A 17292-nucleotide genomic window follows, 5' to 3' on the forward strand; every position below is an offset into this window, starting at 1 on the left:
GGTGGCGCCGCTGCGAGGCGGTGCGGGGGCGGCGGCGGCGGCTCCGGCTCTGGCTCCCGGCACCAACCGGAAGCGCGGGGGACGGAGCGGGAGACGCGGTCGTGCCGGTGGTAGCTTCCATCGGCGGCTCCGGGAACTGCGCCGCTCGGGTCCCGTCAGCCCGGAGCCCCTCGGGAAAGGTAAGGACGGCGAGGCGCCCCCCGCGGAGGCCGCGCTGGGGGCTGCGGCGCGGTGGGTGCGCGTTTGGCTGGGCGGAGGGAGGCGGCGGGCAGCCGGCGGGGCCGGGCCGGGCCGGGCCGTGGGTGTCCCCTCCGGGTTTGACGTTCCCCGTGCTAAAGCAAGTTCAGAAGCCCCGTGAAGGGAGGCGGCCGGGCGGGCACACGGCCTGACCTTGCGTCGCCTTGGTCCCGCCGCGCCGGCCAAATTCCCCCGAGAGTAGCGGCGCCCACGCTTGGCCGCGCAGTGGGGCGGGAGTCCGGAGACGAGCTGTGCCCCGCCGGGCAGGACAGGGCAGGACACCACAGGGCAGAGCGGTGTCCGCCGAGCGACACCCGAGCGGGACGGTCCGGCGAGAAAGGTGCTGCCGGCGGCGGCCGCCCGTGAGAGCGGGCAGCGGGACATGAGCAGCCGGCGTGTGATCGGGGGCTACTGCCCTCGGCCACCTCTCTGCTCCTTAAGACTGTGTTTCAGAATGCAGCGCACCTGCTGCATCTTGCTGTTGTTTTGGCCGTAAATACGCTCGGGTTGGGACCTGAGATGAGACTTGCATTCCCCCCAGTGCTTTCCTTTTCTCCCTCCCTTTAAAGTAAGCTGTCGTTCTTTGTTTTTGCTGTGTTTGCTCAAGTTAGCTCGTTTCCAGCAGTATTCTCTTATTAAGCACGCGTGCGTGTGAGCTATCTATTACCCCTGTATCCAGCATGCTCTGCTGGAAGTTTTAGCGACAGAGCTATCGGGAAGGCCATGGATCATTACTTTTTTCTAAATTCCAGAAGCAGAAATAATTTGAAAGCACTGGATTAGCTGGGTCACTGCCTGAAATCATCATAGCGTTCCACTGGAGGCATGCGGTTAGATGTTTTCAGGACTTTGTCCTGAAACTGTAAGTCCTCAGAAGCCTATTTATTTTATCTCTCCGTAATGTGTTTTGCACACCGATGGTACTGTGTGAATAAGGGTAACCCTGGAAAGCCTGGCTTGCTGTGAGGGGAAGACACAAACACTGACAAAACTGAGGTCCGGGTGCTGCAGTCTGGTCTGTGCCAGCACTGAGCTGAGCTATGGGCCTGGACGCAGGTTTAGCTGCCTTGTCTTTCTTGAGTGCTGTTGTGTGTGTACTCCTGGCATGCAGGCATCACTCACACTGTATAATGTAAGCAAAGTGAACAATTTAGGGGTTTTCTGAGATAAAGTGTTTTCCATTTCAAGTGAAGCCTTTAAAGCCTTTGGTCTCTGCCACTCACACAGCTTGGCTTAAAAATTATTCTTTTCCTGCGGTATTSAAACTGTTTAGGCTGAGTTGAGGCCCCTTTTCTGTATATAAATTGAAATAAAATTAGAAATGTTATTCATGGAAGTTACACAGAATTCTTAGGTTCTGACAAAAGACAGGCTCAAATGTTGTTGCTTCTGTAACTAAGGTAGGCAGAGCCATGTCTCCAGTCTCACCATCTGCAGGGTTGCTSCTCAGTCTGATTAAGAAAGTTTAGGAGTTGTAGGGGTTGTTGGCCTTAYTTAACTTATTGGGAGATTAGAAGATTAGGATGTATTTAATTTGGATTTGTGCTTGGAGTTTGTTTGCACCTTATCCATCAGCAGTTCATGACATGATTGAGGGTTTTTTTTATTTACAAAAACTTGTTTCTGCAGTATCTTTTGTAGCTCAACATCACTGTAACTTGCTTTGTGTTTTCTCTTTGGACAAGACAGTAGYTAACCATGTTTTGGTGTTTGAGGGTGAGTTTTTTGTTGGGCTTTTAAATTTGATTTTTAATATCATAGMTATTTTAACACTGCATAAATATGCTGCTGAAAAAATCCAGGTTGGTATGCTCAAGGACTGCAGGCCGTTAGATAYAAATGATGATTTGGGTTTAAAAATGGATGGTCAAAGATCCTGAAAGCAATTGGGCTGTTTTGCCAAATAAGGAAACTTGGCACATTCAGCTGTGTATTTTAAGATAGCACAAGTGTGGTGTGCTACTACTTTATTGGCAATATGTTGGCAGTGTGCCTTCCTGAAAGAAGGACTGAATCCTACTTTGTGGAGCCATGCAGTAAAGTGGAGGGCAGGGGGTTGCATGGTTGTTCCCTTGAACAAATYACAAAGGGTGTTCCTGAAGTAATTGAATACTTGAGCAGCATCRGGTGCACGTGCAAGAAGAGGGATGCACTTTTTGGTTTTGCAGCCATGCACTAAGCAAAATATGAGTTACGGTTACTGTGCAATTTATAAATTCTTTCCTCCCTTCTGTCTTTTAGTCCCTCAAGTGGAAGCTCTCTGTACTCTGGGAGCAGTAGCTGAATGACAAATATTAGGGTCTTCTGGTTTGTGCATGGAATGAAGCAGAGTGTCGTGCATGGCAGCWCTTTTCCTACGTTGCAGCCTGTTTGTAGGGAGCTGTGAGGTGTTAAGTGACTGAGTTGAGTTCTTCCCGTGTTGCTGTGCTAAGGATGCAGGGCAGCCTGCAGCAGGGTCAGTCTGCAGCCTGGATACCCGGGGATTGCCTCATCTTGGGAGGTCGAGGGCAAGCAGCAAATGTGGGACCTCAGCAGGGTCARGACCCTTACATGGGTTAATCCCCTGAAGAGCTGTAATCACAAGAGGCTAGTGATGGAAGRTGTTTCCTACACCTGCATCATTAGTGTTCTGAACTGAGCTTGTGGTGGCATAAKGGCTTGTAGCAAAGTGTCTCTGTGTAATAGGTTCCTGACATGTTAAGTACTAATGTTAAATAATAATTTCAAATGTTCAACACTRTCAAATGCAACTCAGATCTGTTGCAATTTTGGCATGAAATGAACAGCTTCTAGCAGCATGTTCAAATATAAGTTACTATGAGGAAACAAGAGCCAGGAGATGATGGAGATGTTGCTGCAAGATTACAAGCTTATGTTAACTATTAGAAATAAAACAGAAAAAGGAGCARACTCTTTTTACCCCAGGAAGATCCCGTAGGAACAACTGAAATAACCAGCACTTGAATTATTTCCTGAAATACCTGTCATTCGCTGCTTCTGCACTGTGACATTTTCACTTAATTAAGTACAAGCAACAAAGTCAGTCAATGTAGTGTTTCCCTGCTACACAGGGRTGGTTCTTAAGCACCCAAAACCGTGTGAGTGGGGAAGGAGGGTGCAGGTCCCAAACCCTACTTAACTGTGCACAGAGGAGCTACTATAGCGCCGCAGGCCTAAAGGCCCTGTTGCAGAGATCCACTCTCCTGACTGCAGAAGTGTAAGATGCAGAAAAGTGCTGCACGTTGTTGAAATGCTGTGCTTGTTTCAGATGCAAGTGTAAGACTGGAGTTTAATGCAAGACCTGATCTATTATTTTTTCTCTTAACCAATGGTATAAATTCAGATTGTTAAATGTCTTTAAAACAGAATGACAGCWTAATAACTGTGTGTGGATTTGTCACTTGCATTTGTTAATCTAAACAATTGTTTTCTCCAACATAACAGATTGATCTCTGTAATTGAGGATTAACAACATTGAATCCAAAAAMATGGAGTAATGTTTAAACAGGTCTGTTGTTTCATCTAGAAGGAGAAAACTGATGTAGGCTGCTTTTAATTACAGATCTCTTAATAAAGAATGTCCCTTGTAAATCTCCTGTACTTGATCTGGAAAAAAAAAGCAGCTGGAAGAACCCCATGCAAACCAATTAACCATTCTTTAACTAACGTTAACTTACTGTATGCTGGTGCCCTATAGCATCTCTACAACTACCTGAAAGAAGGTTGTAGCCAGGCAGGGGTCAGCCTCTTCTCCCTGAAAACCACCTACAGGACAAGAGAATGTGTTAAGCTGCACCAAGGGAGRTTTAGAYGGGACATTAAAAAGAATTTATTCACAAAAATGGTGATTAGATATTGGAATGGGCTCCCCAGGAGATGGTGAGTCACTGTCCCTGGAGATTTATGGAGAGACTGGATTTGGCACTCAGTGCCCTGGTGTCGTTGACATGGTATTGTTTGGTCACAGGTTAGRCTCACTATCTCAAAGGTCTTGCCACCTAACTGATAGTGTTGATCCTGTGATCTGCAGCTGGCTGGCTGCTTTAGGCAAATTTGAACCTGGGAAGGTGTTTAAAGAATGAGCAGTAGCTTCTGCAAGTGCTTATGTGCCAGCATTGCATTGTGAGTGCATGAAAATTGAGGTGAAGTTTGAAGCAGTAAGGAGGACCCATCAGAAAAGTATTMATTTGTATTTGTCAAGTGTCTGGTGTGTATGTTATTTTATGCTAGTGTAATTTTCAGAAATCAAATAATCTACTAGTTTGTATGGTTGATTTAGTGGTTCTGGGTGAACAATGATGTTAAATAATTTGACAGTGCTTCAGAACTATTGAATTGAGATAGTGAAGGCCAGAAATATTTCTTTCCTGGGATGTATTTTTCTTTTCACTTGATTTCCTATTCCTTCTGCCACCCCAAATGCAATGATCTGTTATCAGSTGTTCCCACTTTCCTGTTAAATTTATGGTCCAGTTGGTGCATATGCTTTGGCCTGTGAGTAACATCATTGTTCTACCTAATTCTGTTGTCAGTAAGGAAATTGTTCATTCAAGTGTGATTACCCATGTGCATAAATAAGTGCCAGGCTGTGGCCTTAAATTGTGAGGTCTTTGGGTTGGGAAGTCAACCTGTTTTATTTGTCTATAAATTGTCACATTGTCTATAAATGAGGCAAAAGAACTTTAGTTTCTGAAGACAGCTAATTAAACAGCACCGGCAAAGAGCAGAWGAGTAAAATGTTCACTACTCTCTTAGTTTGTAGGATTGACCAATTTCCTTTCCTTTGAGCTTTCTCKAAAGAAAATGTGTACAGACTCTGCAAGAGATGACTCTGGGATGGCAGAAAATCAACAACAGCAACAAGGTTAAAACAAGAACAGAAAGTCAGCAGGAGAGTTCAGGCACTTGTGTTAGGGAAGGGGCCATAGAGCACTGCAAGAATGGACTATATTTCACATGCCACTGGTAACCCCTGCTCTGACTTGTACCTCTGGGGAGAGACCATTCATGTTCCCTCCCAGAGGGCTCTGCAGGCTTGCTGTCAGTGAAAGGCTTGAAGTCTGCTCCTTCCTAAAGAGCCTTCCGTCAATATAGTAAGGTTGCCATGATCTGGTCAGCATTTGTCTTTATGGGTGGTCAATAGATATAAAATGAAGCAGGCAGTTTCAGAGAAGGCTTTATGTTATGTGTAGAAAAGTATTGATATCTTCATCTCTCATTTGGAGAATAGCTGCAACCAAATARTGTCAGAAATTCCTGGTCAAATGATATCTCCAAGTTTTAATCAGATTAGCTGCACAATCAGGAGAGTCAGGGGGCAAATTAATGCCTTTGTGTTTGTTGCAGAAGGTGYTGGCATAAAGGGATTCTGGCAGTCAGCACTGTTAAGAGTATTACAGGTTTATATATGTTTCATCTCAAAAAACCCTATGGAATGGCTGACCCAGAAGGCATAGTATGTTTTGGTACAGTAATTTACCGGTGRAATTGGTTGTGTAGTTTTCACCATCAGCCTGTGGTCTCTGCTTCTTTTTTGGCTTGTTTTATCAAAATACATCTCTCATTCTGTTCTGGTAAGTTTGCTGTCATTAATTGCAAGCGTAGTAACTTCTGCTGGTGATCAAAACTGCTTTGTCTAGGGTGGTCCATCTGAACTGATCCCGTGGCAGGCTTGCAGAGGATTCTGAAGGATGTCATGTCTTGCAGTCCCACTAAAGACCTGAACTTTCTGATCTTACATCATTAAAAAAAGAAACCTAAAATTAGTCATTGTTCGTGCATTTAGGTGTTAATGTTTTTTGAATTTCGCTACAGCCATAAGCTTTATTGCCGTGAAATCTCGTGGAAGGACATTCTGTTCCCCTGTCAGCAGACTTGGGATCATCTCTTGAAACTGCCGACACCAGTCTTGGCACAGGCTGCAGAATTTCGCATATTGTAACCCAGATGAATTATCCTGTACTTGCGCTTTGTTACAACGTGCAAACAGAACTGAGTCACTCAGGAAGAGAGATTTACCATGGCCTGGTTTTTCCACATCGTTGTGTGAAGTGCTCCGAGCTCGCCCGGAGTGCTGTCAGGGCAGGCGGTGTGTGCCGAGGTGCCGCTGCTGGCCGGCCCAAGGGCTGCTGTGTGCCTCGTTCGTGGCCGGCCCAAGGGCTGCTGTGTGCCTCGTTCGTGGCCGGCCCAAGGGCTGCTGTGTGCCTCGTTCGTGGCCGGCCCAAGGGCTGCTGTGTGCCTCGTTCGTGGCCATCGCGGCGGGAGGGCGGCGTGCCTGGCGTGCCTGAGCGGGCAGGCAACCCGGAGCCGAGAGCACGCTTCCTGTCTGTCCACGGCGAGGGCAGCGACGGGCCTGCCTTTGGCGGAGCTGCTTCCAAGGTGCTCGGGAAACGTCAGGAGCAATATTGTTAGTTGTTTCTGTCCCCCAGCTCCCCCTAACAGCTTGTGCAAATTATGCAAACGTTTACACAGCCTGCTGGAGTGCAAGTTCCCAGGTTCTTTTCCTCTTGTGGCCTGTGGATTTTACTGTAGAGTGCTTATGATTCTGATTTTGGGGYGACTGAGCATGGGTAAGAAAGTCCATAAATCCTTGGAGCATGTGCATTAATGAAAGCTTTTCTCTTTACAGGTTTTACTGTGGTGTATTTTGTCATTATGAGATGTCGTCTACCAGTGCTTCATTTGTGCAAATTAAATTTGATGACTTGCAGTTTTTTGAGAACTGCGGTGGAGGGAGTTTTGGGAGTGTCTACCGAGCCCGATGGATTTCCCAGGACAAGGAGGTGGCAGTAAAGAAGCTGCTCAAAATAGAAAAAGAGGTAAAAGTTTACTTTTAATTCACTTTTTCTGCTGTCATARCAAGAGTAAAAATTACGTTCTAGTATTTTCGGTCCCCTAGACGATGCAGGCAAACTATCTTGAAATTTTTGTTTATTTAATTTCAGAACCCCATAAGTGATGATGTTACAAATAAGGACATACTGAGCAGTCCAAGATGAGGGGGCTGATTTAAAGCATTATTGTTTTACTGTTCACTGTTCTCTACTAGTTTTCTTGTTTCACAGCTGTCCTCTGCCTGGCTCTGAGGAGACTGAGAGCTGGCTGCACCTTTGGAGCTAGTAATTTCCTTTTGATACCACTGGCATGTTGCTAGATAGGAAGAGGTGGTCTTCACTGTCATTACCTGACTCCTTTTTCTCCTCTGATGTCTGGGCAGTGGTTCACATCTGTATGTTCACTACAGGCTTAGAGTTGTCTCTTCCCTGCCTGCTGAAGATTTTGATCTGGAGCTCCACTGGCTTTGAGTTAGTCATAGCCACCTAGTCATAGCTTGGTGTTGCAATGAGGTAGTTTTAACCCCAGCTGTTCTACCAGTCACCTTCCCTTGGGGCATCTTGTGACCTGGAAAGGTGGACTGGTCCCTGGCAATCCTGAGGGAAAAGGCAGAATTAGCTTAGTGCACTTTTACCAACTAAGGTTGCTTTGTTGTTTGGGTTTTGTTTTAAACTTTTAAAATTTATCTTAAAATCCTTTTTACCTCTCAGCTTTGAACAGTTTCAGCAGAAACATGGCATATGTGGTCCTCACTGCCTGCTGGTGACTGCCAGAGATGGAGCAGTGAGGACACAGCAGTGTAGTGATGGACAGCACCGTTACTGGACTGCTGTTCCAGSATGACTATATCTAACTTGTATACAATATCCTCAGACTATTTTAGGAAGACAGTTACAAGCTGGAGGACAGCAGAGCAGTGCTAGGCATAACAAGCTTAGTAAATAATCAGACGCCAAAGTTCATCCACTGCTGCAGCAGCCAAGCTGCCATGATTACATCATGCTTAGTGATCTGATATGCATGTTTGATCATGATTAGGCACATTGCTGCCTAAAATAATGTAAAAAGGTCTCATGATTTTTCTATGACAGTGGAAGATTTATACATTCTGTCCAATGTCAGTTTGTGCTATTCTCTTTATTTCTACTATTCGTTAATAGCAAAAGATACATGAAGACAAGTCAAATTGTTGCTGTGCAATATCAGTAATGCACTCCTTAAAAATCATTTGGCTGGCAGGTCTCAGTTGGGGTTAGTGAAATGCCCTTATTGAACATGTGTTTTCCGATAGGGTTACACCTGTACCTGTGCTAGACCTGKTGCTATGTATTTAAAGCATTTTTTGAAAATAAATTTAAAAACAGTATTCCTGCATCTTGTGATGGCATGAAACTTAAAGGAATGGGAAAAGATGGAGAAAGGACAGTCCTGTGTATTACTTGCACAGCTGGACCAAAAATGATTTTTTAAGGTTGCCCAACACAAAATTCAGCTTGAAGTAGCAAGGAACACAGGTTGTACAGTAGGAAAAGGAAACCATGTGCCAGAAACAATTTATTGGAATTTAACGGTTTATTTAGGGATTAATGAAGACTTGCAACTAAGTAAGAGCTCATATCATGTTGCTRTGAGGCAAATTAGGTTAATTGCTTTGCATATGCAAATTAGGATCAAGTAATTTGTACGAACCAGGCATACTTTATGTGGGTGTATGGCATTGGGAAAATTGTTGTTAGGCAGAAGTGGTTCTGTTGTGTTTAAAAGAGTGTAAATGGATGGAATGGCAGCCCAAGGGAATCTGCAAAACACACTCAGAATGGAAAGTTAGTGAAGGTGGGGATATCAAGAGGGGGTGATGAATATCAGGTCAGGATGAGCTGACAGAAGGAGTCAGGGAGTAAGTGCATTCCATCACAAATTTGTTTATTTTCCTTCAGACTGGTTATAATTTGCAACTTAAACAAGACAGTTTATGGGAGCAGCTTGGTATGGGCACTTTCTCTCGAAAAATTTTCTGGGAAGGCAGCTGAGAGGCAAGTGGTGATGCCTTAAATAATTCTAATAAGCTTTGGCAGAGCTTTTCTGTCAGCACCTTAGAGAATTAAAAAGTAAGAGCTTACATACATTGCATTTTCATGTGGAGAAAATGGTGGGCTAATTTAATCTAGTGCAAAGTTATTGCAAAAACTTGTGGTTGGAATTTGTAGCCAGAAAAATTAGAATGGAAAAAAAAGCACATATTATCAGGAGTGAGGATGAGTAATGCTTGGCATAGACTACAAATAGAAGGAGTGGAGATGGAGGATCCTTTTCATCTCTTTCTCTTCTCATTGAGATGTCATTTTAGACAATTGTTTTTGTCAAGTTGTTGAGCTCAGCATGGGAGCATCTTGCTGAAGTATAGAGGCTGTACCAGAGGCCAACACTGGTGGCTGAAAGGTCTCTTCTGACCCTAATGACTGTCACATGTTTACATATGTAGCATTTTCATCTGTAGTGATGACAATAATGAATATCTGTCACTGAATTGCAGTGAAAGTCATGGTAAGTCAATGACTGTTCTGATATCAATACAAAAATAACTTGCTTTATGTGTCTGTGTTTAGTAGATACTTGGATGTATTTAGTCCAGAAAATGAATAATTCTGTGATTATGGACAACGCTCTCAGGCACTCTTGAAGATGGTCCTGTGCAGGGCCGAGAGTTGGATTTGATGACCCTTGTGGGTCACTTCCAGCCTTGCATGTTCTGTGATTCTATCTAGTTTGTTTGAAAGGAAGTGTCCTTTTAACTCTATGACTGATTGTCTGTTAACTGCTGCCAGTAATACATAACAACTGATTAGGGAGAAAACATAGGAGAGTTGTGAAAAGCTTGCTCAGAGGCATTTCCTACTGGCCAAGTCCAAGGGCACAAGCCAAGTCAATAGAGCTGTGGTATCATTCTGCAAGTATGTTGTATCTGTGTGTCACTTTATTAAAATAAACAATCACAACTCGCAAAGATCTTGAAGGTTTTATATTAGCCAAGGGACTAACAAGTTCTAGCATGTGAAACAAAATCATTTTTGTTCCAGCATCGCATACTAGAATATGTGCCTAGGAAAACATACAAATACTTGGAGGAGTGTTGCTCAGACAGATTGCTTTGAAACTCTTTGAAGTCTGAGAAATACCTCTGCAAGGCATTAACTTTTTATAGACAGGCAGTAAAATGCGACTTTATGGGAAGAAATGTGTGTTTATTTGAAYAAAATACATCTAAACAAGTCTGCTATGAAAAAAATAGATATGTGCCTGCAAGGCCTTGATTAGTGTATTAGATCTGAAAGTGGACAAGACTTGTGCTGATTAAGTGAAACAGGAATGTGGCCTGACTGATTAAGTAGCAGCAAAATGAAAATTAAGTTGCCATTTTACTATGTAGTACAAGCACTATAATTGTTTAGCTTTTAAGAAGAAAACAGGAGTTCCTAGTGAATTGTTATATGGAAAATCAAACTGTCAGCATGATCTTTATGATGCATGGAGTAGAAATGCCACCTGTAGCAGGATCTGTCCTTTTGCCCTAAGTGATAATTGTGTCCACTCGTTGAAGAAAATCACACATCTACTACTCAGGAGTTAATTGGTATTTTTGTGAGTGATTTATATGAATTATTGGATAAACCTGTAATTTGGCTCCCACTGAAATGAATGGGAGAGACTGGAGCCAGGGGCCTTATTGTGCAAAGTGCTAGCAGTTCTTTTGACTCCATTATCTTGAGCAGATAACTGCTGGAATGAAGTGTTACAAATGTTGTTTTATGCCTTGCCACATTAGCTTTTCACTGAAGAGCACTCACCTCCTTTGATTGCTCATCTCTGAAGTTCACCTGTTATTTGTCAGTGCATTTGAAGGCTGTGCTTTYGGTGGCAGTTTGTTAGTAGCTGGAGTGTGATCTGTAGTGTGGTTCTTCACCAGGAGATTTATTACTGCTGGAATTTCACATGAAATTTTTATTTAATTTTAATATCACAGCTCTTTGAAAGTACTCCATGATCCACAGGCTGTCTCCATGCTACAGATGGGCAGCAGTATTGCATCTAGTAGTTTCATCCATTACAACCAGGGTACTTGGGTACAAGATCATGGAGTACAGAAACTCCTAGACTCCTTCAAAATGCTGACAATAGTCTSTACAAACTACAGGAGAGTGGTAGAAAAAAAACCAGTAAAATGTAATTGTAATCTTACTGGGAAACACTTAAATATTTCTGATGAGCTAACAGAACTAACTTGTGCATAGAAGTTTAATAAATTACAGTAGGATTAACTATGCATGCTTTGTCCAGTCATGTCTATAATGCTTTTGAGTTTTATGAGACTCAAAAATAAAAACATGTTTTCTCTAGTTTTGATGCTGTATTGCCTGAAGTCTGACTACCATGGAAGTTAATTTTRTATTGTCAGGATTTCTTGTATGTCATACATGTGCAGTAAGCTKTATGGGATATTCTAATGCTTCATAAAATTTTTCATATGGAATATAATGGATCTTGTTCACTTCTTTGATTTTTATGATCCACTTCTGGAAAGGACTGTCCAGAAGACATGAATTGTGCTTGTACCTTCTGGAGGGGATGAGTTAAGTATAACCACATGCATGTCACTGGGCTTACCTCASTCATGTTTGTAGTGCTGAAAGTGAGCATGTGATAATTTTAATGTGGGTCATGAGAGTARGGACTGGGAATGATTTTCAAGAGTAGCAAGAGAAAAACAACAGAGTAAAATAAAGCAAAACAAACTGAAATTGATACTCAGTCCTGACAGGACTAAAAATAGTGGATGTTCTTTTTGCTTGTGGTTTGTTGCTGGTATGGGTGCTCTGGTGCCAGCCTTCAGTGACTCTCCACTCTGGGTCCTGGCTGTAATGAAGGGCAATTTTGATGCTCTATTATTATTTCATTAGCTCTTTCTTTGAGCTCCTACTCCCTTACCTCTCTCAGGTCTGAGTCAGGAAGTATTGAGAGTGATGAACAGTGAGAGAGGGCTTAGTGTGTGTGCTATATAAAGTAATGCAGGGTGTAGGAGTCAAATATATGCACTTTCAAGGGATATCTACCCCTATATTGAAAAATTACAGAGTTCACTGTACATGATCTCATGGGAAGCCTTCCAGCCCCATATTCATTTAAAGAAATACAGAATCAACTAGATTGGATGAGACTTTTGAGATCATCAAGTCCAATCTATAACCTAACACCACCTTGTCAACTACACCRTGGTACTAAGGGCTACCTCCAGTCTTTCCTTAAACACCTCCAGGGATGGTGACTCCACTACCTCCCTGGGCTGCACATTTCAATGTTCAATGRCCCTTTATTTGAAAAATTTCTTCCTGATGTCCAACTTTAACCTTTCCTGGTACAGCTTAAGAGTGTGTCCTGCTGTCCTGTTGCTAATTGCCTGGGAGAAGAGACTGACCCTCACCTGGCTACAACCTTCTTTCTTGTTTACTACTATGTCTTGTTAACAGCTAAGAGGAAATAAAACTATTTATTATACCAGAGGACTGTCTTARAATGTCTTAGTTTCTGTTTTACAGAGTGGTTATGTTGCAGGGTTTTCTGTTTGGGTTTTTTAAATATATTTTGGCAAGGGAATTGGCTTTGAGTATTCCTCTTGCTGCTGACTAGAGTACTCCCAAAAGCTATGAAGAGGATACTCAAAACCCTTTATAGACTGAAAGTTGTCAAAATTGTTTCAGATGCTCCAGCTGTGGTGTATTTTGTATCTTGCAGAATAAATAATTTTGGATAGGACACATTTCYCTAGTAAGTCTGACTGATTTTATATTTGCTCTATTCTTGACTTTCATTCAAGGGGTAGTTTTCTTGAGGACTTTTTTTTTGTAAATGAATGTCATATTTCCAGGTGTCATGAAAGTCACTGCATGAGATTTTGTTGGTGGATGCTTTGGATAAGACTGTGTTGTAAGTGCCATGACATATGTGTTGCAACCAAAAATATTGTCAAAACCCAGTATTTGGGTGGCACCAATATAAGGGAAAATGATACAGCATTGCCAGAATACAGTTATTCTTTTAAAGAACAGGCTTTAGTTTCCTTTTGTCTGTTTTAAGAAACTTCATTCCTGTGTCTCTCCCTCCTAAAACAATCTTGGAAACAGCAGTCCGGACATAGAAATGCATTTATCTGTATTTTGCTGCATTTTATTGTAGTGGATTTTTCTACTAGTGTATTTAAATATTTGTATATCAAGTTTTTCATTAGATGAGTAATATCTTCGAGAGTTGCCTCGTATCAGTAATATTTGTACTACAAGTTGTGTGGCTTACTGATTTTTTTTTACCAGCTTAATTTGAGATTCTTACTTATACTGGCTTGTATGTACACATTCTTTTAAATCAGGCCAATTTTGGGGTTAATTTGATATGAACATCGACTTCACTGAAACTGGCATGTCAGGGCCCATGCTGGCAGTCTGTGGCTTCCAAAGTTATATTGAATATGTTGAGGCATAATAATTGTCAGTAGTCTAGTGCACTACGTTTTGTACTAAAATTGTAAAAGGTCAAGTGCATGTGTCCTCTTGACTGAGGGCCAGCGTTGAACAGTTGCTACATAAACAAATTTGATAAACAGGTAAATTAATAAGCTAAGATGCACCAGATATGTCTGCTGCTTCCTTTTGCTTGTCTTCTCAATTGCTTTAAACTTTGTAAGTGAGAAGTGAAATTACCTCGCATGCGCTACTTATTAGGAATATAGGTACCTCTTCCTTAGCTTGGTTGAGTCAGAGGAACTTATTGTGTGTTTGATCCCTGGCTTAGGAATATCTCAGTTATCTTTAATTTTAGKTTTTGGATTTTGTTTTTGGATTTTTTTTTCAGAAGGTGTAACATCTGCAGGTGAACAAGTTTTTATGCTGGTTTCTTAGAAATTATGAATAAATGTGGTCTAGAATAGGGAGAAAATTTGTCTCTGTTTAGAAAACACTTTTTCTTACCCTTTTTGTCACSCACAACATGCAGCCTGTTAGGGTATTTTTTAATTAGTTTAATTTCATTGTATATTGTCTTAAATATAATTGTGTCAATCTGCAACAAATTTTTGTTTGACAGTGGGCTGCTTATGTTTCCAGTAGATACATAGCTGCAATTAAAGACATTTTTCCTAGTTCGTTTTTTTGTTTGTTTGTTTGTTTATTTAGGTTTTTTGCTTTTTTTTTTTTTTTGGTCCTGGTTTGTTGGGGTCTTTTTAAATTTTGTTTTGCTCCAGATACGTTTCTTCCATTTCAGTCTTCTTTTTGCATGGACTCAGTTGTTATTTATAATTTAGAAGAGAGGTTGTGTTGCCAATTTCTTCATGCCAGCAACCTTTGACATCAAATGGTGGCTCTTTTGTTTCCCCTCCCATGACATTCTCTGACCCTGAGCTTCTGTTGAAGTGATTAATTGCAAAATGGTATTTTTGGATGTTTAAACTGTCCTGAAGCTTTGCTGTAGAAATCTTATAGATACAGAAGAAATCCTTTTTTTTTCAAAGTGGTGTTTTAGGCTGTTGAAGGCTCAAACAACTGAGGATTGGTTCAAGTTAGACTTACATAGACCTTTATTTAACTATACAGTTTTCTTAAAACAAGCTTACAAGTAGAAAATCACAATGACAGGTGGTAACTTGAGAGATGATAAGTGATTGCATATTTGAGTCTCGAGTGCTTTGATGGACAGCTGACAATTTAAATGTTTGTGACCCACATTGAAATCTGTTGGTATTGCAGTTCCTGGGAATGCTAATTAAATAACTTGAACTCACTGCAGCATGCAGAATGACAAATAGTTTCTGATGTTTCCGGAGCAGCTCATGAGGTGTATGGAAGTATTGTTTGGATCTGACACAGTTTCTGGGTTGTTTCACGCCTGTSTGATGTTTCAGATGAAGTCAGAGATGTGTGGTGGAGTTGATATGRTCTGAGCCTGGGACCATTAATCTCCTGGAGGCCATTCACAGGCATATTCAAAGCTGAGCATGGGGGCCACAATCTTTGGCTGGGTTCCCAAACTACCCACCACATGCATGGTAGCAATGGAATTTTGAACAGTGTGTTTTGTGCTTTTAAGAGAGCAGTAAAATGCTATATAGAACTAGACAGGCCCTACTTTACTTCCTTTGTTTTGTTTTGTTTTTGTTTTTGAGTCCCTAATTTTAAACTGGCTGCATGTGAGTTGTGTAATGGTCTGGGATACAAGATTTCACTGAAAACAAAGTTGAAGTAAAAAATATATACCTTAACTTGAATGCAAGTTCAGTGATCAAAACCAGTCTTTTTTATTGCAATGACACAACTAAAACTGTAAAAGTTATTTCATATTTACCTATTGCCACTTACTAAGGTGCTGATAGAGAAAGTTTCCTTTTTAAGAGTACAATATAAACAGTCGCAAGTAAAAATTCAGATGTGTTTATGTTAGCTGGAGGCTGCAGAGGAGCCCAGAGAACAGCTTCAAAATTAACTCTTTCTCTTATACTCAGTTAATTGTGCTAACACATCAGGGAGAAGAGGCCAGTAAGGGCAAATATAGAGCTGCTCTTCTGATCCAGCTGCTTCCAGAYTGCCCTGTTTATCTTTTTAAAAGTTTCATCTGTTACAGTTTAGCTACGGGGGAAGAATCGTATTTGCAAATACATTTTTTTTCTGTCCGCATTCTGCATAATTTCGTTTAAAAAAATCCAGCTCCACAGGGAAAGTGGGTGTCTTACATATAGGAGGGACCCCCTATGGCTGCACTTCCTTGGCAGAGTAGGGTCTGGCCYGTGGATGTCATTGAAGGGGAATCGTGCCACACACCTTCCCGCTTCTCTTCCGCCTCTGGTTGCTTATTTATTTTATTCCAAAACTTCTGAAAACTGAGGTTCCTCGTGGCATAATCATGTAGGCAAGGGAGAAAAAAGTCGTCATGATACACACGGCTGACCAAATAGCTGTGGGTTTTCTGTATTGGGCACCTGATTTTCCAGTAGCCACATAAAAAATAAGCATGGTYGATAAAATCCCTTGAGCTGTTGCAGGAGAAGCGAGGGAGCTCTTGGTAAACACCAGAAGATGAGATGCAATTGCTTGTACCAAGTTTCTCTTGGAAAGTGGGAAACCAAAAGACAGACGTGCAGGTTGGGTGGGTGGCAGCCTTTCAATGAAAGCTGAGGTGCTCTGCAAATTATTACTTGGCTGAGGCAGAATAGCAGAGATGAGTAGGTTGTTCTGGAAAGTTGTTAAAATAAATGTGTTGCTGCGCCCTCAAGAGAATGAGTGACATTTTCCAAGAGGTTATCTTTCCTGTTACTTGGAAGAATCGTAGAGCTGAGAAAGTGCAGAGCATACCTATGTGAAGCTAGAGGGGGGAAAAAGCACTTCTTACCTAATCTTGTAACAACTTTAATTTTACTACTCTGAGATGCATTTGAGGCAGTCATTTCAAAAATCATGGCTTGTAAATAGTGATTGGTGGGTTTCCATTTTTGTGAACTGTCTAGTTTTAATCTCCTAAACCAAGGAAAAGGCTTTTTGACTTTGTGGTAATGTGTCTCTGTATGCTGAGGGTGTTGTGTGTGATGTGAGTATGTAGCAACAGATGGCTACAATTTGGAGCTGTTGAATTCACCATTCTTCCGATATTGTCTTGTTATTACCTCCATGAGAGTTTGTGAGAGCCCTAAAGGCAAGTGTGGGATCCAGACCCCGTTCCAAAGGACCACACATTTAGGAGTTCTGCTCTTAACTTTTGGGCTCTTGGTTGTTTATGTATTTGTACCAAAGTCTGTATTGTACAGTCACCTCTCCAAGCCAGTGTCTCAACTATCCTGTACAGAAGTTGGCAGTAATGTGGTGTTGGCAGGCATGGTGTTCTGAGCGGTTTACTCTGTTCCCATTGCAAACTGCTTCCCTGCAAGTGCTATAATTCTGGAAAGAGTCCTGCAGTTTTTCAGTGACTGGGAATAAAGCTCAGTCCTCCTAGGATCAACAAACATTCTGGTTTTACTTAAAAAATTTGAAATCTGCAGTATGAAACCTCCTGCCATTTCATTAGTATGATTCTGTGCTATGCTGTGAGAAGAGGGTTACTGCCTGCCTGCTACATCTGTTAGTGAGATGAATGTGAAGTAACAGCACTAACAGGGTGTCTGACTCAAGAAATTCAGGGTGAGTGACACTT

General features: G+C 41.9%; 1 protein-coding gene across 4 annotated transcripts in view; it reads left to right on the forward strand.

The window, feature by feature from the left end:
* Positions 1-13: 13 nt before the first annotated feature.
* Positions 14-17292, forward strand: part of MAP3K20 (mitogen-activated protein kinase kinase kinase 20) — an 89541-nt gene continuing 72262 nt past the window's right edge. Inside the window, exons 1-2 of one of the 4 annotated variants that reach the window (XM_057363663.1) lie at positions 14-179; positions 6866-7055. In XM_057363663.1, coding sequence (XP_057219646.1) covers positions 6897-7055 — 159 coding nt within the window. In that variant the 5' untranslated portion in view covers positions 14-179; positions 6866-6896. Of the gene's footprint in view, positions 180-6366; positions 6616-6865; positions 7056-17292 lie in introns of those variants that run through there. The other 3 variants (XM_057363665.1, XM_057363666.1, XM_057363664.1) reach the window with 3 other exon arrangements.

The sequence above is a fragment of the Malurus melanocephalus genome, unplaced genomic scaffold, assembly GCF_030028575.1.
Source record: "Malurus melanocephalus ecotype Western Australia unplaced genomic scaffold, MMel_1.1 scaffold_30, whole genome shotgun sequence".
NCBI lineage: Eukaryota > Metazoa > Chordata > Aves > Passeriformes > Maluridae > Malurus > Malurus melanocephalus.